The sequence below is a fragment of the Apodemus sylvaticus genome, chromosome 5 (assembly GCF_947179515.1).
Source record: "Apodemus sylvaticus chromosome 5, mApoSyl1.1, whole genome shotgun sequence".
Taxonomy (NCBI): Eukaryota; Metazoa; Chordata; class Mammalia; order Rodentia; family Muridae; genus Apodemus; species Apodemus sylvaticus.
Genome location: NC_067476.1, coordinates 134,838,475 through 134,865,161, shown reverse-complemented (window position 1 = coordinate 134,865,161; position 26,687 = coordinate 134,838,475). Strand labels below are relative to the sequence as shown.

At 39.3% G+C, this 26,687-nt stretch overlaps 3 protein-coding genes across 3 annotated transcripts in view; 1 reads left to right on the top strand and 2 right to left on the bottom strand.

The window, feature by feature from the left end:
* The window catches only part of LOC127686031 (zinc finger protein 431-like), a 252,177-nt gene that overhangs the window by 55,913 nt on the left and 169,577 nt on the right, over positions 1-26,687 (top strand). The gene's annotated exons all lie outside the window — the stretch shown is intronic.
* LOC127686437 (zinc finger protein 239-like) lies at positions 15,327-16,391 on the bottom strand. The gene has a single exon (XM_052184657.1). The coding sequence runs from the start codon at positions 16,389-16,391 to the stop codon at positions 15,327-15,329; it is 1,065 nt and encodes a 354-aa protein (XP_052040617.1).
* LOC127686436 (zinc finger protein 120-like) lies at positions 17,373-25,797 on the bottom strand. The gene is made up of 3 exons (XM_052184656.1): positions 25,756-25,797; positions 17,643-17,769; positions 17,373-17,437 (listed from the first exon to the last, which is right to left on the bottom strand). Exons 1-3 carry the CDS (start codon positions 25,795-25,797, stop codon positions 17,373-17,375), a joined length of 234 nt encoding a protein of 77 aa, XP_052040616.1.

Below are 26,687 nucleotides of genomic sequence, written 5' to 3'. Positions count from 1 at the left end.
AAAGGTCAAGTAACATATAAAGGCAGACCTTTCAGAATTATACCAGACTTCTCCCCAGAAACAATGAAACAATGAAAGCCAGAAGATCCTGAGTAGATCTCATAAAGACCCAAATAGAAAATATATGCCTGCCCAAGCTACTATACCCAGTAAAACTCTCAATTGCCATAGATGAAGAAAAAAAAGATATCTCATGACAAAACCAAATTTGCACAATATCTTTCCACAAATCCACAGCTACAAAGGATATTAGATAGAAAATTCCAACACAAAGAGGGAAACTACACGTTAAAAAAGCAAGAAAGTAATCTTTCAACAAACTGAAAAAAGAAACCCACAGAAACATAATTCTACCTCTAACAACAAAAATAACAGGAAATAATAATAATTTTTCCTTAATATTTATTTTTTTTAAGGTTCATTTATTGCTTATATGTAAGTACACTGTAGCTGTCTTCACACACACCAGAAGAAGGCATCAGATCTCATTACAGATGGTTGTGAGCCACCATGTGGTTGCTGGGATTTGAACTCAGGACCTCTGGAAGAACAGTCAGTGCTATGAACTGCTGAGCCATCTCTCCAGCCCAGTTAAATTGTTTTTTTTTTTTTTGTAAATATTTTTCTTTTCTATATTCTTTGTTTACATTCCAAATGATTTCCCCTTTACCGGATCTCCCCTCCCCATATGTCCCATAAACATTCTTCTCTCCATCCCTTCTCCAATCACCTCCCTCCTTTTTCTCTGTCCTTATATTCCCTTCCAATGCTAGATCAATCCTTTCCAGGATCAGGACCCTCTCCATACTTCTTCATGGGAGTCATTTGTTATGCAATTTGTGCCTTGGGCATTGAGGGCTTCTGGGCTAATTAATATCCACTTATCAGAGATTGCATTCCATGTGTATTCTTTTGTGATTGGGTTACCTCACTTAGGATAATATTTTCCAGATCAAACCATTTGCCTAAAAATTTTGTGAATTTATTGTTTCTAATTGCTGAGCAGTATTCCATTGTGTAAATATACCACATTTTCTGTATCCATTCCTCCTTTGAGGGGCATCTGGGTTCTTTCCAGCTTCTGGCTATTATAAATAAGGCTGCTATGAACATAAGGGAGCCTGTGTCTTTATTGCATGCCGGGGAATCCTTTGGGTATATGCCCAGGAGAGGTATAGCAGGGTCCTCCAGAAGTATCATGTCCAGTTTTCTGGGGAACCGCCAGACTGATTTCCAAAGTGGTTGTACCATCTTACAGCCCCACCAGCAATGGAGGAGTGTTCCTCTTTCTCCCTATCCTTGCCCAATACCTGCTGTCTCCTGAGGTTTGACCTTAGCCATTCTGACTGGTGTAAGGTGAAATCTCAGGGGTGTTTTGATTTGCATTTCCCTAATGACTAATGATGTTGAGCACTTCTTAAGGTGCCTCTTCCCTAATGACTAATGATGTTGAGCACTTCTTAAGGTGCCTCTCGGCCATCTGAATTTCTTCAGGTGAAAATTCTTTGTTTAGATCTCTACCCCATTTTTTAATAGGGTTATTTGCTTCCCTGGGGTCTAACTTCTTGAGTTCTTTGTATATATTGGATATTATCCCTCTATCAGAGGTAGGGTTGGTGAATATCCTTTCCCAATTTGATGGTTGCTGGATTGTCCTTTTAACAGTGTCCTTTGCCTTACAGAAACTTTGTAATTTTATGAGGTCCCATTTGTCAATTCTTTATCTTAGAGCATAAACTATTGGTGATCTGACAGATTGGCTTGGAGCATTCTCAGGTTTCAATATCGTAGAACATAGTTTGGACCACAAAAGACATCTCATGCTCTTTGGTAAGGAACAGCATGTCTCTGAGGATCATTGGTATATCTGTTTGAGAGAAAATATCTTCCATGTGTGTATACAGAGAAGTCATCAGAGAAGAGGGTTTTGGATCCCCTGGATCTTGGGTAGTGAGTATTCATGATGCTCCCAACCTGGATGCAAGGATATGAACTCAGGTCATCCATAAGACTACGAAGTACTGAGTGATTTGCCCAGTCACATAGTCTTTTACTTTTTTAAGGACAGGGTTTCTCTGTGTAGCCATGGCTGTCATGGAAGTCACTCTATAGACCAGGCTGGCCTCAAACTCAGAAATCTATTTGCCTCTGCCTCCCAAGTACTGGGATTAAAGGTGTGCATCACCACCGCCCAGCTACATAGTATATTTTATCCAATATACTATATCTTTCAAAGATTAACTAAATAATTAAATGAATGAGTTAATAAATTATCCATAGGATTATACTCATGCATCAATATTAAGATCATGCATATGTTGAATTTGTACCATAAATTGAATAAAATCTGAAAAAATTCCTAATAATGTTTCATAGAAAAGGTGTTTGCCAAGCCAACTCTAAACACTCAGAATGCTCAATAGTATAATGAGGACTTAGAACACACATTGCTACAATGTGGTATCTATAATTATATTCACCTAAGTACTTCAATCATGAATGTATATGATCCTTACAAGGAAACAAAAAGTTCAAGAGAAAAAGCCATGGACAAATGCACATAAAAACACTCAAGGACCAAACAGAAGACATAGAAATACTCAGTCAAAATATAATCTTGACCAATGTTACCTAACTACGCATGATTATATATGTATAGAAATTAAATAAAAACACAGATTTCAAAACAGGAGACACTTAACTCAATATGATTCCTAAGTTGTTAGGTGACTCACTCTACAGCTTATGATCTCTTTCTTTCAAAGAGAGGCTCTACACTCTAATGCTCTGTCTAGAAATGGAGCTCACCAGAGAGGTCTGTTATGACTCTGCAATTTCTCAGGACCCTTTGTGCATTCAGGCAAACCCAGCCCCTACTGATGCTCATACACAAAACAACATCGAAGAATAATTTTTTGTTGTTTTTTATTTCTGAGACAGGATTTCTCTGTGTAGCTCTGGCTGTCCTGGAACTCACTCTGTAGACGAGGCTGGCCTTGAACTCAGAAATCTCCCTGCCTCTGCCTCCCAAGTGCGGGATAAAAGGCATGTGCCACCACTGCACAGCTGAAAAATAATTTAATGCATGCTTCATGCAACTTAGCAGAGGTTCCCCCCTTCCCAGAGAATCAACACAGGGAGACTCATAGACCAATGACCCAAGCTCAGGCTACCACACGACTAACAGAATCACAGTCTGGTTGAGAGTCCATTCCAGTTTCAACAACACTGACAGCCTACTTTTGCTAGAAAAACAGTAGCATACATATGCACCATGACCTGACTTGAGGTCTCCCCCACAAATTCTTACAGCAGAAGCAGAGCAGAAAACTGGAAATTTCCAATAAGGTACCATGCCAATGGTACCCATGCTTACTAGGCATGCCCAGAGTCCCACACAAACTAGAGCCACTCAGCTAGGCTTTAGAACAGCAGCAGTTCCTCTAATGGGTGAACAGTTTGACTTAGCAATGATGCAGTAAATTGACTCACACAGCACAAGGCTTCCAAGCTCTAACATTCTACCATAGGGGCAGATAGAGAATTAGTCGAGGAAATGTGTATTTTAGTGGTGTCTAAGTTAGGCTTTGCATTGCTGTGAGAAGACAGCATGACCAAGGAAATTATTATTATTATTATTATTATTATTATTATTATTATTATTATTTATTCGATATATTCTTTATTTACATTTCAAATGATTTCCCCTTTTCTGGGTCCCCACTCTTTTAAGATTTATGGACTTTTTGAGTACACTGTTGCTGTCTTCAGTCACACCAGAAGGGGTCATCAGAAACCATTAGAGATGGTTGTGAACCACGACATCATTGCTGGAAATTTAACTAGAGACCTATGGATAAGCATTCAGTGCTCTTTTTTTTTTTTTTTCAATGCAAAAAGCAAGAGGAATTTTATTTAATCCAGCATGCTGGTGTTGCCCTGCACATGGGGAGAGAATGACCCCTCATTTTTTCCCATATCTAGTACCTAAATCAGTGCCAGCATAGAGGACCTACTTAATATTTACTACAAATATATACTTCATGTGACTAATTATTAACCACATCTAAACATATTGACATGGACAAGTGTAGACAGATTTTAGAATATCCACTCTTTAGGATTACTTATACTTTGTATGCCTTATTTTAATAGTCAAGTAACTACATGTATAAAGTCCAGTCCTATTTTCTTCTCTCAGTAAAGTTGTTTATGTGAGCAGCATTACAATATGATATCTCTGCATCTTATTTAACAGTGTTATCATAGAGCCAGGTGTAGTGGCTCATGCCTGTAATCCCAGCCCTTAAGAGGCAGAGGCAGGCAGATTTCTGAGTTCAAGGCCAGCCTGATCTACAGAGTGAGTTCCAGCTAGGACTACACAGAGAAATTCTGTCTAAAAAACCCAAAAAAAAAAAAAAAACAAAACAAAACAAACCAAACCAAACCAAACCAAACAAAACAAAACAAAAACAGTGTTCCCAGGCTGAGGATGGGACCAGGGCTCAGTGTATAGACTACTTGTTTGCCTAACATGCATGAAGCTCTGGGTTGCATCACTGCAAGAAGTACATAACCTGGGCATGGTGATACACACTTGGTTGTTTTCGTTTTTGTTTTGTTTTGTTTTTGTCTGTATTCTTTGTTTATATTCTAAATGCCAACCTCTTTCCTGGTTCCCCCCTCCCCATAGGCCTCATAAGCCCTCTTCCCTCTGCCCATTCCCCAATCACCCCCTCTCATTTCTCTGTCCTGGTACTCCTCTACAATGCTGAATCAAGTCTTTTCAGAACCAGGGGCCTCTCTTTCCTTCTTCTTGGGTATCATTTGATATGCTAATTGTGTCTTGAGAATTCAGAGCTTCTCCACTAATTACCATCCACTTATCAGTGATTACCTTCCATGTGTATTCTTTTGTGATTGGGCTACCTCACTTGGGATGATGCAGTTCTGACAATTAGCCTAAGAATTTCATGAATTCATTGTTTTTAATTGTTGAGTAGTATTCCATTGTGTAAATATATACCACATTTTCTGTATCCATTCCTCTGCTGTGGAACATCTGGCTTCTTTCCAGCCTCTGGCTATTACAAATAAGGCTGCTATGAACATAGTGGAGCATGTGACCTTATTGCATGCCTGGGAATCCTCTGGGTATATGCCCAGGAGAGGTATAGCAGGGTCCTCTGGAGGTGTGATGTCCAGTTTTCTGAGGAACCGCCAGACTGATTTCCAAAGTGGTTGTACCATCTTGCAATCCCACCAGCAGTGGAGGAGTGTTTCTCTTTCTCCCCATCATCACCCAATCACTGCTATCTCCTAAGTTATGAACCTTAGCCATTCTGACTGGTTTAAGGTGAAATCTCAGTGTTGTTTGGATTTGCATTTCCCTAATGATTAACGATGTTAAACATTTCTTAAGGTGCTTCTTAGCCATCTGAAATTCTTCAGTTGAAAATTCTTCGTTTAGCTCTGTACACCATTTTAATAGGGTTATTTGGTTCCCTGGAGTCTAACTTCTTGAGTTCTTTGTATATATTGGATATTAGCCCTCTGTTGGATGTAGGGTTGGTGGAGATACTTTCCCAATCTGTTGGTTGCCGTTTTGTCCTTTTGACAGTGCCCTTTGCATTACAGAACCTTTTTTAATTTTATGGGGTCCCATTTGTCAATTTTTTTCCCAGAGGAGCCTGAATTTATTTTATTTTTTATTTATTGATATATTTTTATTTACATTTCAAATGATTTCCCCTTTTCTGGGTCCCCACTCCCCGAAAGTCCCATAAGCCCTCTTCCTTCCCCCTGTTCCTCCATCTACCCCTTCCCGCTTCCCTGTTCTGGAATTCCCCTATACTCTTGCACTGAGTCTTTCCAGAACCAGGGGCCACGCCTCCATTCTTTTTGGACCTCATTTAATTTGTGGATTATGTCTCGGGTATTCAAAGTTTCTAGGCTAATATCCACTTATCAGTGAGTGCATACCATGTTTGATCTTTTGAGACTGGGTTACCTCACTTAGTATGATGTTCTCTAGCTCCATCCATTTGTCTAAGAATTTCATGAATTCGTTGTTTCTAATGGCTGAATAGTACTCCATTGTGTAAATATACCACATTTTTTGTATCCATTCCTCTGTTGAAGGACACCTGGTATCTCTCCAGCTTCTAGCTACTACAAATAGGGCTACTATGAACATAGTGGACCATGTGTCCTTATTGCATGCTGAAGAATCCTCTGGATATATGCCCAGGAGTGGTATGACAGGGTCCTCAGGAAGTGTCATGCCCAGTTTTCTGAGGAACCGCCAAACTGATTTCCAAAGTAGTTGCACCATCTTGCAATCCCACCAACAGTGGAGGAGTGTTCCTCTTTCTCCATATCCACCCCAACACCTGCTGTTGCCCAGAGAGCTGCAGAAGGAGAGAAGCCCCGGGACCATTTGTCAATTCTTGATCGTAGAGCATAAGCTACTGGTGTTCTGTTCAGGAACTTTCCCCCTGTGCCCATGTCCTCAAGGGTCTTCCCCAGTTTCTTTTCTATTAGTTTCAGTGTGTCAAGTTTGATGTGAAGGTCCTTGATCCACCTGGAGTTGAGCTTAATACAAGGAGATAAGAATGGATCAATTCACATTCTTCTGCATTCTGACCTCCAATTAAACCAGCACCATTTGTTGAAAAGGCTATTTTATTTCCACAGCTCCTTTGTCAAAGATCAAGTGACCATAGGTGTGTGGGTTCATTTCTGGGTCTTCAATCCTTTTCCATTGGTCCACTTGCCTGTCACTGTGCCAATACCATGCAGTTGTTATCACTATTGCTCTGTAGTAATGTTTGAGGTCTGGGATACTAATTTCCCCAGAATTTCTTTTACTGTTGAGAATAGGTTTAGGTATCCTGGATTTTTTTGTTATTCCAGATGAATTTGAGAATTGTTCTTTCTAACTCTATGAAGAACTGGGTTGGGATTTTGATGGGGATTGTGTTGAATCTGTAGATTGCTTTTGGCAAGATGGCCTTTTTTAACTATATTAATCCAGCCAATTAATGAGCATGGAAGATTTTTTCCTGAGGTCTTCTTTGATTTCTTTCTTTGATTTGCTTTCTACAACCCCTTCTATTTTTTTTAGGGGTTATGGGACTGTTTGGATGATATATTTGATCCTATTTTAATTTTGATGTTTAATATTTATCTAAGAAATTGTCCATTTCCTCCAGATTCTCCAGTTGTGTTGAGCACAGGCTTTTGTAGTAGGATCTGATAATTTTTTGAATTTCCTGTTTCTGTTGTTATATTTTGCTTTTCATTTCTAGTTTTGTTACTTTGGATACTTTGTCTGTGACCTGTAGTCCATCTAAGGGTTTATCTATCTTGTTGATTTTTTTTCAAAGAATCCGCTCCTGGTTTTGTTGATTCTTTGTATGGTTCTCTTAATTTCTAGTTGATTGATTTCAGCCCTGAGTTTATGGTTTCCTGTCTTCATCTCCTCCTCTGTGAATTAGCTTCTTTTTTTTCCAGGGCTTTCAGTTGTGCCATTAAGCTTCTGGTGTATGCTCTCTCCATTTCCTTTTTGGAGGCACTCAGGGCTATGAGTTTCCCTCCTCACACTGCTTTCATTGTGTCCCAAAGATTTGGGTACGCTGTGTGTTCATTTTCGTTAAATTCTAAAAAGTCTTTGATTTCTTTATTTCTTCCTTGACCAAGGTATCATTGAGTAGAGTATTGTTCAGTTTCCATGTGTATGTGGGCTTTCTGTTGTTTTTGTTGCTATTGAAGACCACTTTTACTCCGTAGTGATCTAATAGGAGGCACGGGATTATTGCGATCTTCTTATATTTGTTGAGGTCTGCCTTGTGACCAATTAAATGATTAATTTTGGAGAAGGTACAATGAAGTGCTGAGAAAAAGGTATATTCTTTTGCTTTGGGATGAAATATTATATAAATATATATGTGTGTGTATGTGTGTGTGTGTTTATGTGTATATATATATATGTATATACATATATATATATACATATATATATATATATATATAATGTTAAATCCAATTGGTCCAAAGCTTCAATTAGTTTCACTGTGTCCCTGCTTAGTTTCTGTTTCCCTGATTGGTCCAATGAGGAGAGTGGGGTGTTGAAGTCATCCACAATTATTGTTTTAGGCGCAATGTGTGCTTTGAGCTTTAGTAAAGTTCTTTTATGAATGAGGGTGCCCTTGCATTAGGAGCATAGATATTCAGAATTGAGAGTTCTTCTTGGTGGATTTTTCCTTTGACCAGCAAGAAGTGTCCCTCAGTGTCTCTTTTGATGACTTTAGGTTGGAAGTCAATTTTATCTGATATTAGAATGGCTACTACAGCTTGTTTCCTGAGACCATTTGCTTATAGAATTGTCTTCCAGCCTTTTACTCAAAGGTAGTTTTTCTTTGACATAGAGGTGTGTTTCCTGTATGCAGCAAAATATAGGGTCCTGTTTAGGTATCCAGTCTGTTAGTCTATGTCTTTTTATTGGGATAGTGAGTCCATTGATGTTAAGAGATATTAAGGAATAGTGATTATTGCTTCCTGTCATTTTTGATGTTAATTTTATATTTCAGTGTTTATCTTCCTTTGGGTTTGATGAAAGAAGGTTACTATCTTGCTTTTTCCAGGGTATACTCTCCCTCCTTGTATCGGTGTTTTCCACCTATTATCTTTTGTAGGGCTGGATTTGTGGAAAGATATTGTGTAAATTTGGTTTTGTCATGGAATATCTTGGTTTCTCCATCTATAGTGATTGAGAGTTTTGCTGGGTATAGTAGTCTTGGCTGGCATTTGTGTTCTCTTAGAGTCTGCATGAGATCTGCCCAGGATCTTCTAGCTTTCATGATCTCTGGTGAGAAGTCTGGTGTAATTCTGATAGGTCTTCCTTTATGTGTTATTTGGCCTTTTTCTCTTACTGCCTTTAATATTCTTTCTTTGCTTAGGACATTTGGGGTTTGGATTATTATATAACAGGAAGTATTTCTATTCTGGTCCAGTCTGTTTGGAGTTCTGTAGGCTTCTTGTATATTCATGGGCATCTCTCTAGGTTAGGGAAGTTTTCTTCCATAATTTTTTGAAGATATTTGCTGGCCCTTTAAGTTATAAATCTTCACTCTCATCTATACCTATAATCCTTATGTTTGATCCTCTCATTGTGTCCTGGATTTCCTGGATGTTTTGGGTTAAAAGCTTTTTGCATTTTGCATTGTCTTTAACTGTTGAGTCCATGGTTTCTATGGTATCTTTTGCATCTGAGATTCTTTCTTCTATATCTTGTATTCTGTTGTTGATATTTGCATCTATGGCCCCTGCTTTCTTCCCAAGGTTTTCTGTCTCAGAAGTTTTCTCCCTTTGTGAGTTCTTAGTTGCTTCTACTTCTGTTTTTAGATTCTGGATGGTTTTGCTCAGCTCCTTCACTTCCTTGTTGGTGTTTTCCTGTAATTCTTTAAGAGATTTTTGTGTTTCTTCTTTCATGACTTCTGCCCATTGACCAAAGTTCTCCTGTATTTCTTTAAGCAGTTTTTGCATTTCCCCCTTATTTGTTTCTATCTTTTGACCCATATTCTCCTGAGTTTCTTTTAATGAATCTTGTGTTTCCCTTGTAAGGGCTTCAAACTTTTGATACATTTTCTCCCAAATTTCTGTAAGAGATTTATTTATGTCCATTATGTGTTCCTCTAACAGCATCCTGACCAGTGTTTTTAAATCTAAATCTTGTTTTTCTGGTGTCTTGGGTTATGCAGAACTTGCTATTGTTGGAGAATTGGGTTTAGATGCTGCCATATTGCCTTGATTTCTGTTAGTAATGTTCCTACCTTTGCTTTTTTTTTAATTTTTTTTTATTTGATATAATTTATTTACATTTCAAATGATTTCCCCTTTTCTAGCCCCCCCACTCCCTGAAAGTCCCGTAAGCCCCCTTCTCTTCCCCTGTCCTCCCATCCACCCCTTCCCACTTCCCCGTTCTGGTTTTGCTGAATACTGTTTCACTGAGTCTTTCCAGAACCAGGGGCTACCTTTGCTTTTTGCCAACTAGTTCTCACTGGTGTTAGGTGGTCATGTTGTTACTGGCTGGTGCTTCAACCTCCTGTGAACCTGTAAGGCTATTTCTGCAACACTGGATGGGTGGGTTTCCCCTGGCACAGATTGCTGCCCTCCTCTTGTGTGCTGTTGGAGCCCTGCTGTGTTTTCCTCAAGCAATGTTATACTTGGATTGTCTCAGTGAACCTGGTTCTCCCTGTCTGCTAAGGCAGTGAAGAAGGAAGCAGGGAGTCACCCCTTGTGCTGATCCCCACATAAGGCACAGGCCCCATGACAGGCTAGCACACAGACAAACTGCCTATCTGCCCAGGTCCTGGGTACAGGCAGACACCTGGCAGTTTGCGCTCCCAGAAATCTCAAACTTGGGATCTCTCAGTACATGGTGCTGCCTTCCTGCTCCCTCAGGCAGGGAAGATGGCAGCAGGGAGTCACTCCCTGTGCTGATATCCACGTAGGGCACAGGCCCTATGACAGGCTGGCGCACAGATGAACTGCCATCTGGCCAGGTCCTGGGTGCAGGCACACCCCTGGCAGTTTGTGCTCCCAGAGATCTTAAGCTTAGGATATCTCAGTACCTGGTGCAGTCTTCCTGCTCCCTCAGGCAGTAAAGATTGCAACAGGGAGTCACTCCCTGTGCTGATACCCATGTAGGGCACAGGCCCCATGACAGGCTGTCATACAGATGAACCAAAAGGTCTTAAATTCCCATTCAGTGCTCTTAAACATTGAGTCATCTCTCCAGCCTGAACAAGGAAATTCTTTTTGCTTGTTTGTTTGGTTTTTTTTTTGTTTTGTTTTTGTTTTTGTTTTCCTGAGACCAAGGAAATTGTTATAAAGAAAATATTTAATTTGGGTTGGCTTACTGTTTCAGAGGTTCAGTCCATTATCATCAAAGCAGGAAGCATGGTAGTGTCTAGGTAGGCATATTACTTGAAAAGGAAGTGACTTATTCATATGGATTGAGGGGAGCCAGAAAAAGTGTCTCCTCTTCAGCAGGAAGCCAGGAAGAGTGCTTCTTCTGCAGTGAGTGGAGCTTGAACATAGAACCTTAAAGGCTACCTCACAGTGACACACATCTTCCAAAAAGGCAACACCTTTCTCGAGAATACAACTCCACATACACCCTGTGGACTCTAGCATTCAAACACATGACTATATGGAGCTAAAACCTATTCAAACCATTAGAAGTACAAATACACTTAGTCTGGCAGAACACATGCTGTTCCTTAGTTAGTCTCATATTTTATTTCCAACTCATGTTCAAAGAAATCCTCCATGGCCTTATAGCTGGGAAGTCCAGTAGGCAAAATTTGATAAAATTCAAACAGTGACAACAATTAAAGCAAAAAGACTCCATGAATTCCAAAACAATAAGGGGTCTATTCGAGAGAGGTAAGAGGAGATGATAATGATATAATGATAATCTGCGTGTGCTCCTCTTCAGTTTTAATTAATTTATTTATTTATTTTGGATTCGATTTTTTCCGAGACAGGGTTTCTCTGTGTAGTGCTGGCCATCCTGGAACTCACTTTGTAGGCCAGGATGGCCATGAACTCAGATCTGCTTGCCTCTGCCTCCCAGAGTGCTGGAATTACAGGGTTGTGCCACCACTGCCCAGCACTCCTCTTCAGTTTTAATTCCACAATAAATTTCAGATAGGTTGAAGGACTCTCATTCACTGGACTCTTGTACTTCTCACTTCCTTCTCTCTCAGTCAAGACTCACCTTAGAAAAATGCTTAGCTATATAGGCTTTGAAAAGGAGTGGGACTTTACATAGCCGAGGGTAAACCATTAATAAGATACTGAGTGAATTTGCCCCTATATACAAGGTTAGCTGGTGAGATCTGTAACTAATTACAAGCTGCAACAATCAGTAAATGTCCTATTTCACACCACTGAGCTGACATATTAGGGTCAACCAGAATTGCACACATCTTCATAGCAGAGTTTCCTAATAGGAAATTCCATGTAGTTTGGGTCATATGAAGCTCGCTAAATTATACATCTCCCTGTCTGGTATACCTTCATTTATGTCATGACTTAATACAAGCTTAGAAATTATTAAATTTCTACTGTATCCCAACTGTATCCTTCTTTGTAATAATGACCCAGAAAGCAGAATGCCTTAAACTTCAGTCTGTCATCTAGCTATTATCTACCTCATTTATTCATCAGTGTACCTACCATATTATCCATCTATATGTGGTCAAAATAATGACAGCATGCCAATTTAATCTTTCCAATATCAAAATAAGACTTGTTAAATATAGAGATTGGATACATTTTTTAATATTATATGGTATTTCATTATGTAACATAACAGTTTCCTTCTGGCTCAGTTTGCCAAAATGAACTAAAGCATTACAATGATTATAAAAACATCGTTAAATATGTATGTTTTATTCATCTGTCTATCTATCTATCTATTAGTGCAGAGACTTTAAGAATTGTTACTAATGAAATTATTTTTTCTTGTTGAACTTAAATGGTGTCTTTGTTTGTTTGTTTATTCACCTTACATCCTGACCACCACCCCACTTTCTCCTTGCAGTACATCTTATATCTCCTTCCCACTTTCCACTGTGATGTGCCCGCATAGGTACGAATCCACTTTTGCACATAAATTTGCAGCAGGACTATATGTAACCTTGGCAGGAAACACCAGGCAGCACAACTATCAGAAAGGAACCTAAGGCCAAGCAAGTGTGTGAGACATGGCTGTTGCTGCAGTTGTTAGGAGACCCTCATGAAGAACAAGCTGCACGTGCATGGCATATGTGCAAGGGCAAGGGTGTGGGCAATGCGTACTCTTTACATGGTGGTTTAATTTCTGTCACCTCTAAGGGCCAAGGACAGTTGACTCTTGGGTCATCTTCTGGTGATATTGACCATTCTGGCCCTTTAATCCTTCTCCCAAGTTCCCACAAGACACCCCAGCTCTGTCTAGCTTTTCACTGTGTCTCTATGTATCTGCTTCCAGCAGATGCTTGGTGAATGCCAGTAGGATTTGCTAAAGGAAGCAAAACAAAGATCATAAGTTTGAGGTCATCCTGGACATATATTTTTAAATTAGTCTCTGGTAGCTTGAACAGACCTTAGGAAAAGAAAGACATATTTTAAAGCCAGTGATAATACAAAACTTTTAAAGTGTTTTGGTGATCCCAAGTATAAAACAAACAACTTTGCAGCCAATCATAGAAAACGCAAGGGGGGGTTGGAGCAGAGACTTTAGTAAAGGTCAGTCAATAATTAGCCCAACTTGACTTGCATTGCACAGGCGAGGGCAAATCCCTGACACTATTAATGATAGTGTTAGGTGTACAGTGTAGCATGTCTTCTGAGAGTCTCTACCCAGTAACCAACTCAGAGGGATCCAGATACCCACAGCCAAACAGTGGAGGGAACTTGGAGACTCCTATGGATGGATTGAGGGAAGGATTATGGGCCTGAAAGGAGATAGAAGTCTACATGAAGATGAGCTATACCAACTAACCTGGACACTTGGGGCTCTTCTAGATTGAACCACCAACAAAAGAGCATACACAGGCTGGACCTAGGCCTCCATGAACAAACATGCAGCTTGGTCTTCATGTTGGTCTCAAACAACTGTGGCGGGGTAATCCTAAAGCTATCACCTGTTTGTAGATTATGGTCTTGTAGCTGAGCTGCCTTGTCTAGTCTTACAGAGACCTGAAGTGCGAGTGTGGGGGATACTCATAGGGACCAACAGACACTCAGAGAAGAAATAAATGTGGGGATAGGGTAAGGATTAGGGAGGGTGATGACCAGGAAGGGCGGGGGAGGGGCAGAGAGTAGAACGTATACTGAATAAATTAAGAAAAATATCTGGTCTATAAAGGGGATTGGATCTAATGCTTTGATTTAATGAGGAATCTGTGTCCAAATGCTAAAGGTCTTTATCACCATTTGGTTTTTGACCCATCAATAAAGATGCTGACAGCCAATGACTGGGCACGGGGTTGGACATTTAGAGCTGTACATTAGGACAGAGAGATTTGCCATGATCCAGGAGGACAGAGATGGGCAGACTTAGAAGTCTGAAGGGGATCATCCAAAATGTAGGTGGAAAGTAAAAGTGGAGCATTGAGGGGCATTCCAAAAGCATCTTGGGCAGCAAGAACAATTGGCTTCATTGAAAATGAACGGGCAACTAAGCTGAAGACAGATTTAGAGGTGTTCAGCCCGAAGAACCAGAGGGAAGATGTGACCACCCTCGCCAGCAAGGAAGGATGCAACAACAAGCATCTTCTTCAAGCAGTTTATTCAGGAGACCTTTACAGACTTGAAGCTAATGGCCGAAGACCCCGGGGAGAGCTGGGGCAGCCCCTATATACTAACCCCAAACTAATCAATCTTTGCCACATGGGTAGTGTGGATAGGTCCTTGTTATGCGGAAGGCCCGAAACTCAGCAAGCTACTCCAAATAAGGAGCTATATATCTCAGGGAGTGCTCGCCATAGGGAAGGCAGAAGGGGGAAGTCAGTACCATCTTTAGGGTGCAGCATGCCGCAGCTCCCAACAAGAAAAAAATTCTAGTCATGGGAGTCATCGCCATGACCAGGCACTGAGCAAAATGACAAGTTAAAACGGGCTATTGTTTGTTTGTCATTCATCCCATGGATCCTTAGTCATCAGAGAAATGCAAATAAAAAGGACACTGAAAGCCTGGCTGTGGTGGTGCATGCCTTTAATCCCAGCACTCTGGGAGGCAGAGGCAGGTGGATTTCTGAGTTTGAGGCCAGCCTGGTCTACAGAGTGAGTTCCAGAATAGCCAGGGCTACAGAGAGAAACCCTGTCTTGAAAATAAATAAATACATAAATAAATAAAAGGATGCTGATATTCCACCTTACACCCATGAAAACAGCTAAGATAAAAAAGTCAAGGGACAGCACATGCTGGCAAGGATGTGGAGCAAGGGGAACACTTCTCCATTGCTGGTGGGAGTGAAAATTTGTAGAACCTCTCTGGAAATAAATGTGCAAGTTTCTTAGTAAACTGGGAATAATTCTACTCAGGACACAATCATACGACTCCTGGGCATATACCCAACCTATGTTCTACCATACCACAGGACACCTACACCATTATGATCAAAGGAGCTTTATTTGTAATACCAGAAACTGGAAATCATCCAGATGTCACTCAGCAGACAAATGAGTAAAGAAAATGTTTCATTTATACAATGGAATACAATGCAGTTATTAAAAACAAGGACAAAAAGGATTAACCACATTGATTGCATTCATGGACTCATGGAAAAGATTTCTCTCCTGTATGAACTATGTCTTCTTTTATGATATGTGAATCCAGATGGACTTGAAAAAGTTTTGCCACATTGATGACATTCATAGGGTTTCTCTCCAGTATGTGTTCTTTTATGTATTTGGAGCTCACAGTTTTGTACAAAGGCTTTACCACACTGGTTACATTCAAAAGGTTTCTCTCCAGTATGTATTCTTTTATGTGTTATAAGAGTACTATTTTGTGCAAAGGCTTTACCACATTGGTTACATTCAAAAGGTTTCTCTCCAGTATGTATTATTTTATGTCTTAGGAGATGATAGTTTCTTGAAAAGGCTTTGCCACATTGGTTACACTGAAAAGGTTTCTCTCCAGTATGTATTTTTTTATGTTTTAGAAGACTACTATTTTGTGCAAAGGCTTTACCACATTGGTTACATTCAAAAGGTTTCTCTCCAGTATGTGTTCTTCTATGTATTTGAAGATGACTTTTAGATATAAAGGCTTTACCACACTGATGACACACATGGGGTTTCTCTCCTGTGTGTAAACTTTTGTGATATAATAAACCATATGGATATGAGAAGTGTTTGCCACATTGACTACATTCATAACGCTTCTCTCCAGTATGTGTTCTTTTATGTCTTTGGAGATTACTGTTTTTTGAAAAGGCTTTACCACAGTGGTTACATTCAAACCCTTTCCATCCAGTATGTACTCTTTGATGGGTTTGAAGATAGCTGTAAGATACAAAATCTTTACCACAATGGTTACACTCATAGGTTTTCTCTCCATCAACTCTTGTTTTATGTACTTGGAGACTACTGTGATATGCAAAGGCTTCAAAATGTTGGACACCTTCATAGGGTTTCTCTCCAGTATGAATTCTTTCTTGTCTTAGGTTATGACTCTGAAATGAAAAGGCTTGCCCATGCTGAAAAATCTCAGAGGCTTGCTCTTCAGTATGACTTCTTTCATGCCTGCAAAGACAATTGGCACATGTGAAAGATTTCTCACATTCTAAACATATATAAATCATTTCATCTGTGTGAATAAGGTTTACCATTTGGACTAATTGTCAAGGACAACCTGATCTCAATGTATTGCCACTTTGTTTACATCCACGGAGTTCCCCTTCATTGTGGGTTCTTTTGCATCTTTGAAGACACATGAAAAGGGAAGGACACTGATGACATGGCACACATTTATAGCATCTTTTCCTATAGGAGTTTATTCACATATTTGAAGAGAACAGGAAGAACTCAGAACTTTAGTACCCTCACTTCATTCATAAACTTTGCTATTGTGTGAGTAATACTACATTTGCAAAGTGAACCAAGGGAAGCAAGAATTTGCATTCCTAGTACTCATAGTGATTTTGTACAGTGTGATTATTTTAAATACACCTAGTAAGTAGGAAAACTAAATATTTGTAAATTTCTAGCACATTTAGAAGTCTACTCAATGTGGGGAGCATTGCATATCTTCTAATAGTGCAGGAGAGGGAGGGGTTGTTGCCTCTTTCAATATACATATGTTCACGTGGCTTGTATCCATTATAACTAATGACATTCCTATTAAAAAAAATGAGTAATATAGGGATTAAAGTTTCTCCACAACAGCTTTATTGACTGTCATAAACTGTCCATCTCACAAAATCTGGCAACATTATTAAAAATTATATGATTGTCACCAGCTTTAGTATGAATATATGTTTATTAGAGGTTTTGGGATATAAACTTTCTACCTATTCGACGTATCTTTGGTAATATCTATGTGGTAGGAGATTAATTCTACAGCATAACTCTATTGGGCTGAGATTCAAATGGTGAGATGTGTTAAGGCATTATTTTCTTGTCTTTGTACTTAAAGGAGTGTCTTGCAAACATAAATTAGATTCCTGACGTTGTTGTACATGATTTTGTAAGAATTTAATTATCATCTATAACCTAAAGTCATTTTTTTAACCATCTTGCTTTCCTTTGAATTTTTGAGGATGTAATAAAAGTTCTTAGGAAACATATTCTTATCAGGTTGCACATGAATCTTACCTTTCATATCTTCTAGATCTTTGAAAGAATTCTTCAATATTATGATCTTCCCAAACGTAGCCTAAAATGTAGTTCCAGAGAGTGTATATTACATTACTGGAAGTTACACAAAATTTAAGGTACTAAATTCAGTGAACTTTAGAACCATGATTGTATATTGCCCTCATTCTTCATCATTTTCAACTGAAATTACAGAAAGAAATAATAATAACAAAGTAAGAGTTGTCCCTACATTTTAAAAGGTGAAAGGAAATTTACTGCTTTACCTATAGCTGTAAGATTCCCATAGGTCTCTACCATCACATCTTTGTACAGATTCTTCTGGGAAGGATCCAGCAAAGCCCACTCTTCCTGTGTGAAGTTCACATGCACATCTTCATAGGTGAGTATACCCTAAAATATTGCATACATGTGGACATTAAAGAATATATTGCTGAGAATATTGTAAATGTATACTTTATTGAGAATACAGTCACATAATTCTGGTATTTCCTCTACTTGATCCATGACACAAATACTCTAATATAATCAAGGCATTTTAGAAGGAAACTGAATAATGAATGAGGTTCACCTGTCATTTCTGCACCCTGTGAGTAGGACAAAGCCTTCCACATGGAATGTCAATTAACACACATACAGACACACAAGTGTACAGTTCAACAGTGCTGAGCATGCATCAGATAAACTGTATGAATAAATATTAACCAAAAAAAACCTTATGAGCACGCTGGGTGTATTCACTCCTGCCAGTATTAATCCTAGTAGACAGGAGGCAGACACGGGTACATGTCATTGAGGTGGATGTCAGCCTGGTACAAAATAGTTATTCCAGGACAGCAACAGGTACATAATGAGACACTAACTCCCTTGCAAAATCAATCAATTGATCAATCAATCAAACAAAAACATAAAAAGAACTCAAAGATCTTCACTTAAGTTCTTACAAATAATTATACATTCACTCCAAGTCTGCATTCTTTTTCCAGAAATCTTAAGTGACCCAGGTTCAACAGTAAAATTAGTAAGATCTTGATAAAAGGTGATGTATGTTCAAACATTTACAAATGGACCGATGAAAATATTAGCTTTATAACATTAATCATGAATCAGCAACATAGGGCAGGAGACGTGGCTCACCAGAGGTATTCTGTGTCTACCAAATAAGTGGATTAAATTGCCAATATTTATATGGAGGAGCACAACTGTCCACTGCACCAAGTTCAGCAGGTCTGAGACCATCTTCTGCCTACTGTAAGCATCAGGCACACAAGATGAACATATTCATGCATATAGAAAAAATATTCATATTCATTCAAAGAATTCAAAACAAGCCTCACAGGCAGTAATCTTGCCACACATCTGCAATCCAATGGAACATACAAGTAATGACACCAACACATGACATCTCGAGAAACATAATATACTCTCTACCATGTTTCAAAATTCAGTGAAGTTCGTACACCAGCATATACTTATATGTACCAAAACTACATTCTAAATTTATCTGCTAATAATTGAAAAACAAAACAGATCTTCTCTCCTGCCACTGAGCAGAAAGCTCCCACAACAGCAAGTCCTGGGCACCCCAACATACCAGAAAAGCAAGATTTGGGTTTAAAATCACAGCTCATGATGCTCAAAGAGGGCTTCAAGAAGGACATAAATAACACCCTTAAAGAAATTCATAGGTAAACAGGAAAAATACCCTTAAAGAATTACAGGAAAGGACAACAAAACCGGTGAAGGAATTGAACAAAAACATCCAGGATCTAAAAGTAGAGGTAGAAATAATGAAGGGAAACAACTCTAGACATAGAAAGTCTAGGAATGAAGTCAGGAGTCATCGATGCAAGCATCCAAAACAGAAAAAAAAGAGAAAGACGAGAGAATCTCAGATGCAGAAGATCCCATAGAAAGCATTGAAACAACAGTCAAAGAAAATGCAAAATACAAAAAGCTCCTGACCCAAAACATCCAAGAAATCCAGAGAACACCAAACATAAGGATTATAGGTATGGAGGAAAGTGAAGATTTTCAAGGGTCAGTACATATCTTCAACAAAATTTTAGAAGTAAACTTCCAAGCTGGGTGGTTGTGGCACAGGCCTGTAATCCCAGGACCCTGAGAGTCAGAGGCAGGTGGATTTGAGTTCAAGGCCAGCCTTGACTACAGAGTGAGTTCCAGGACAGCCAGCGCTATACAGAGAAACCCTGTCTAGAAAAAACCAAATACAAAAAACCAAAAAACAAACAAACAAACAAACAAAAAACCCCACAAAAAATACAACCAAAACAAAACAAAAACAAAAGAACAATAAAATAAAACTTCCCTAACCTAAAGGAAGAGATTCCTTTTTGTTGTTGTTTTTGTTGTTGTTATTGTTGTTGTTGCTGCTATTTTTCGAGATGGGGATTCTCTGTGTAGCTCTGGCTGTCCTGGAACTCACTCTGTAGAACAGGCAGGCCTCAAACTCAGAAATCCGCCTGCCTCTGCCTCCCAAGTGCTGGGATTAAAGGCACTCACCACCACAGCCTGGCAAGAAAAAGATTCCTATGAACACACAAGAAGCCTACAGAATTCCAAATAGACTGGACCAGAAAAGAAATTCCTCCTGTCATATAATAATCAAAACACCAAATGCACTAAACACATAAAGAATATTAAAAGCAGTAAGGGAAAAAAGCCAACATATAAAGACAGACTTATCAGAATCATACCAGACTTCTCAGGAGAGACTATAAAAGCCAGAAGTTCCTGGGCATCCCATTTCCTTTTGATGAGTGTCATACAGATACTAGGGGCAAACAAATGCAAACCCAGGCTACTATACCCAGCTAATCTCTCAATTACCATAGATGTAGAATCCAAGGCATTCCATGACAAAAACAAATTTACACAATATCTTTCCACAAATCCAGCCCTTCAAAGAATAATAAAAGGAAAACACCAATAAAAGGAGGGAAACTACACACCAGAAAAAGCAAGAATCTAATCTTTTAACAAACCAAAAATAAAGGACAATCACACAAACATAAGCCCACCTCTAATAAGAAATTAACAGGAACTGGGGGTGGTGGCACACACCTGTAATTCCAGCATTTGGGAGGCAGAGACAAGCAGATTTCTGAGTTCGAAGCCAGCCTGGTCTACACAAAGAAACCCTGTCTGTCTCAAAAAAATGAAGGAAAAAAAAAGAAAAAGAAAAATAACACGAAGCAACAATTACTTCTCCTTAATATCTCTTAATATCAATGGAATCAATTCTCCAATACAAAGACATAGACTAACAGACTGGATACATAAGCACGACCCAACATTTTGCTACATACAGGAAACCCAACTCACTCAGAAAGAGACACTACCTCAGAGTAAAAGGGTAGAAAACAATTTGCCTAAGAAATGGTCCCAAGAAAAAAGTTGCTGTAGCTATCCTAATAGAGAATAAAATCAACTTTCAACCTAAAGTAATCAAAAAAGACAGAAGGACACTTCATAATCAAAGGAAAAATCTACCAAGATGAACTCTCAATTCTGAACATATATTCTCCAAAAACAAGGGAACACACATTCATATAAGAAACTTTAATAAAGCTCAAAGCTCACATTGAGCCCCACACAATAATAGTGGGAGACTTCAACACCCCACTCTCATCAATGGACAGATCAGGGAAACACAAACTAAATAGAAAAACAGTGAAACTAACAGAAGTTATGAATCAAATGGATTTAACAGATATCTAGAGAACATTTTATCCTAAGACAAAAGAATATACCTACTTCTCAGCACCTTACAGTACTTTTTCCAAAACTGACCATATACTTGGTCACAAAACAGACCTCTGCAAATATAAGAAGACTGAAATAATTCCATGCACCCTATCAGATCACCATCAACTAAGGCTGGTCTTCATTAACAACAAAAACAACAGAAAGTCCGCATACATATGGAAACTGATCAACACTCTACTCAACTATAACTCAGTCAAGGAAGGAAGGAAGGAAGGAAGGAAGGAAGGAAGGAAGGAAGGAAGGAAGGAAGGAAGGAAGGAAGAAAGAAAGAAAGAAAGAAAAAGAAAGAAAGGAAGGACTGTTTAGGCTGGGCTGTGGTGGCACATGCTTTTAATCCCAGCACTTGGGAGGCAGAGGCAGGTGGGTTTCTGAGTTCGAGGCCAGCCTGGTCCTAGAGTGAGTTATAGGATAGCCAAAGTTATACAGAGAAACACTGTCTCGACAAAACCAAAACAACAACAACAACAACAACAAAGAAAGACTCTTTAGAATTTAATGAAAAGGAAGGCACAACATACCCAAACTTATGGGACACAACGAAAGCAGTGCTAAGAGGAAAACTCATAGCTCTGAGTGCCTCCACAAAGAAACTGGAAAGAAAGTACAATAACAGCTTAACAGCACAGCTGAAAGCCGTAGAACGAAGAGAAGCAAATACACCCAAGAGGAGTAGACAGCAGGAAATAATCAAACTCAGGGATGAAATCAACCAAGCAGAAACAAAAAGAACTATATAAAGAATCAATCAAACCAGGAGCTGCTTCCTTTAAAAAAAAAAAAAAACAACAAGATAGATTAAACCCTTAGCCAAACTAACCAGAGGACACAGGGACAGTATCTAAATCAACAAAATAAGAAATGAAAAGGGAGACATAAAAACAGATACTGAAGAAATCCAAAAAATCATCAGATCCTACTACAAAAGTCTATACTCAACAAAAGTGGAATGTCTAGATGAAATGGAAAATTTTCTAGACAGATACCAGGTACCAAAGTTAAATTAGGATCAGATAAATGATTTAAACAATCCCATAACCCCTAAAGAAATAGTGCATACCTATAATCCCAGCACTCTGGGAGGCAGAGGCAGGAAGGAAGATCTGAGTTCAAGGCCAGCCTGCTCTACAGAGTGAGCTCCAGGACAGGCAAGGCTATATATACAGAGAAAACCTGTCTAAAAAAAACCAAATCGAGTAAAAAAAAAAATTGAAGAAGCTATTAATAGTCTCCCAACCAAAAGAAGCTCAGGACCAGATGGGTTAAATGTAGTTTTACCAGACCTTAAAAGAAGACTGAACTACTGGTGGTGGTGTGCCATGCCTGTAATCCCAGCATTCCAGGAGGCAGAGTCAGGGGGATTTCTGAGTTCGAGGCCAGTCTGGTCTACATAGTGAGCTTCAGGACAATCAGTGCTATACAGAGTCTCGGAAAAAAAAAAAAAACAAATCCAAAAAACCAACCCCCCCAAAAAAATAATAATAATAAGACGACTTAAAACCAACACTCTTCAAACTATTCCATAAAATACAAACACAAGGACCACTACCCAAATCGTTTACTGAAGCCACAATTACTCTGATACCTAAACCACTCCAAAACCCAACAAGAAACAGAACTTTACACCAATTTCCCTTATGAATATTGATGCAAAAATACTCAATAAAATTCTTGCCAACCAAAGCCAAGAACACATCGAAATGCTCATCCACCATGATCAAGTAAGCTTCATCCCAGGAAGGCAGGGATGGTTCAATATATGGAAATCTATCAATGTTATCCACTACATAAACAACCTTAAAGAAAAATACCACATATCACTTCATTTGACAACATCCAACACCTCTTCATGATAAAAGTCTTGGAAAGACCAGGAATTCAAGGCCTATACTTTAACATAGTAAAAGCAATATACAGCAAACCAGTAGCCAACATCAAAATAAAAGGGGAGAAACTTGAAACAATCCCACTGAAATCAGGGACTAGGCAAAGCTGTCCACTCTCTCCCTTCCTGTTCATTATAGTACTCGAAGTCCTAGACAGAGCAATTAGATGACAAAAGGAGGTAACTGGGATTCATATTGGAAAGGAAGAAATCACAGTATCACTATTTGCAGATGATATGATAGTACACTTAAGTGACCCCACAAATTCCACCAGAGAACTTCTAAACCTGATAAACAATTTCAGAAAAGTGGCTGGATATAAAATTAACTCAAGCAAATCAGTAGCCTTCCTATACTCAAAGAATAAAGAGGCTGAAAAAGAAATTCGGGAAATGACACCCTTCACAATAGTCACAAATGATATAAAATACCTTGGTGTGACTCTAACCAAGCAAGTGAAAGATCTGTATGACAAGAACTTCAAATCTCTGAAGTAAGAAATTGATGAAGATCTCAGAAGATGGAAACATCTCCCATGCTCATGGATTGGCAGGGATAATAAAGTAAAAATGGGCATCTTGCCTAAAGCAGTCTACAGATTCAGTGCAATCTCCATCAAAATTCCAACTCAATTCTTCTTAGAGTTAGAAAGAACAATCCCAAATTTATGTAGAATAACCAAAACTCCAGGACTGCGAAAAGTATTCTCAACAATAAAAGAACTTCTGGCAGAATCACCATCCCTGACCTCAAGATCAACTACCGAGCAATAGTGATAAAAGCTGTATGGTACTGGTACAGAGACAGGCAGGAAAATCAATGCAATGGAATTGAAGACCCAGAAATGAACCCATACACCTATGGTCACTTGATCTTTGACAAAGGAGCTAAAAGCATCCAGCAGAAAATAACACTGCACTTTCAAGAAATGGTGCTGGGTCAACTGGCAGTCAACAGGTATAATGATGCAAATTGATCCATTCTTATTTCCCTATACAAAGCTCAAGTCCAAGTGGATCAAGGACCTCAAAATAAAACCAGGTATACTCAATCTAATAGAAGAGAAAGAGGGAAAGTGAACTTATTGGCACTGGAGAAATTTCTTAAACAGAACTCCAATGGCTCATGCTCTAAGACCAAGAATTGATAAATGAGACCTCATGAAACTGGAAAGCTTCTCTAAGGCCAAGGACTAATCAATAAGACAAATCGGCAATATACAGATGGGAAAATAAATGTTCGCTAACCCCACATCCGATAGAGGACTAATATACAAAATATATAAGAACTCAAGAAGCTAACCAGAAAACCAAACAAACCAATCAAAAAATGATATATAGAACTAAACAGCGAATTCACAAACAGAGGAACCTTCAATGATTGAGACACACCTAAATAAATGTTCAAAGTCCTTAGTGACCAAGGAATGCAAATCAAAACAACCCTGAGATTCCACCTTATACCAATCAGAATGGCTAAGATCAAAACCTCAGGTAAAAACAGTTGTTGGCAAGGATGTGGAGAAAGTGGAATACTCCTCCATTGCTGGTGGGACTGCAAACTGGTTCAAACACCCTGGAAATCAGTCTGGAGGTTCCTCAGAAAATTGGAAACAGATTTAACTGAAGATCTAGCAATACCATTCTTGGGAATATAGCCACAAGATGCCCCACCATGTCAGAGGGGACCACGTTCCATGACTATGTTCATGGCGGTCTTTTTTTGTGAGAGTCAGAAACTGGAAACAACCTACGAGTCCCATGACAGAAAATGGATAGAGAAATTGTGGTTCATTTACACAGTGGAATGATACTCAGCTATTAAGGACTACAAAGATATCTTACATGTACCCATTAAATGCTAAGGGCGGAACTTCTAGATGATAATAAAGAAATGAGGGCTCTTTGGTTTGGCATTTTGCAAAGGATTTTTCTACACACAAGCTCCAAAAGTTTATTATGGATGCAGACGCAGACTCCATAATAATGTTATTCAAACACCATCTATGGATTAAAGGAGAGACTAGAACCACATAGGACCTCACAGGCAGCCATAGCTTTGGGTGCTGCTTACAATCCAGCTGCTGGGAAGACCCACCACACCTGCACCCTTTGCTAAACTGCTTGTTCCTCCCCTTTATCAGAGATGACCCTGCACTTACCATGTCTGCAGTTTTGAGCTTTTTGTTCCTCCCCTTTATGAGAGATGACCATCCACTTAGCATGTCTGAAGTTTTGAGCTTGTCTGAGCTCCCTCAGAGCACCCAGAAGACACACTCAGAAAAAAACAGGCAGGACAAATCATGCCTACTCAGTTACAGAGAGGAAATCTCAGTCTCTGGGAACCGGAAGAGCCTCCTCCTCTAATGACTGGCAGGGCCGTGTGGAGGTTTTGATTGGCTAATGAGTCTCGAGTGACAGGAGCACTACCTTTAGGGTTAGACTGCACTGAAGAGAAACTACTCAGTGGTTCCAGCCTGAAACCAATCCTTTTCCAGATCTTCAGATTTACATCTCAGTCACACTAGTGCCTTCCCTCCAATACTCTACCTGTGTGCCCTCCCACCGAGCCCTAGAAGAACCCATAACTCCAGGTCCCTGCTGTTAAGTCACCTGCTTCTCCCCTTGTAGGCATAGATCCAGTGCTGAGCTCTTTGCTAATTGGGACCTCACCTGAGCTCCAGTCACAGCACTCAGCAGGCACTTACCCTTCCTCTGCGGGCATCAGGCTGGATAACTTCCATATCCATCACTCAACATTTAGTGCAGTTGTCAATGTGTCCCACAACTGGATCGGGCCCCAGAATATACCAATTAAAGAGGGACTGTCAGTAGCAAGATATTGTTTAGTGCCTTCAGGCTGGGTTCACATAAACAGCAAGTACTTTTCACCTGATACTTCTGAGACAACCCTCAGAGCAAAGAAGGCAACACATGGTAAACACTGTGGAGCACTATTGTTAACCAGCACCTCTTCCTCCGTGGGTCTGAAAACAAACAACAACAACAAACTCACAGCTGCATTAGTAAAGGTTCTCCTGGTGAACAAAATGATAGAATGAGTCGCTCTCTATAATGTAGGAAATGTATTTATTAGAATGGCTTTTAGGCTGTGGTTCAACTAATCCAAAACTGGCTTTTGACCAATGGAAAGTTGAAGAATCCAATAGTTGTTCAGGCTGTGTTTAGATGTCTCAGCTGATCTTCAGCATATACCTGAATTTCAAAGAAGTAGGCTCTAATGCAGCAAAATAAATAAACAAATTAATTAATTAAATAAAATGAACTTGCTCTCTGGAGGTAGGACAAGCAGAAAAAGTGAAAGATCTGCCATCTTCAATATCCTTTGTGTAGGTAGATTGCTATCAGAAGCTGTGGCCTAATTTAAAGGTGAATCTTTTCACCTCGAGAGATCCAGATTAAGATTTTTCTCAGGTCCAAAAATAAAATTAAGAAAAATCCCACACAGTACCCAACTCTTTGGATTTTAGTTAATTCAAGTTGTGGCCCATTAAATTGCCAATATTTGCATGGAGAACCACAACTGTCCACTGGACCATGTTCACGTGGTCTGAGACGATTTTCTGCCTTCTGTGAGCATCAGGCACACAAGATGAACATATTCATGCACATAGGGAAA

What these genes read in the sequence shown, in the direction of transcription:
- LOC127686437 (XM_052184657.1), bottom strand. Translation starts at nt 16,391, where the DNA reads ATGGTAAACCTTATTCACACAGATGAAATGATTTATATATGTTTAGAA.
- LOC127686436 (XM_052184656.1), bottom strand. Translation starts at nt 25,797, where the DNA reads ATGGATATGGAAGTTATCCAGCCTGATGCCCGCAGAGGAAGG. An exon ending in CTGATGCCCGCAGAGGAAGG is followed by an intron (nt 17,770 to 25,755) that starts GTAAGTGCCTGC and finishes GCAATATTTTAG; the next exon opens with GGTATACTCACCTATGAAGA. An exon ending in TGGGAATCTTACAGCTATAG is followed by an intron (nt 17,438 to 17,642) that starts GTAAAGCAGTAA and finishes ACTACATTTTAG; the next exon opens with GCTACGTTTGGGAAGATCAT.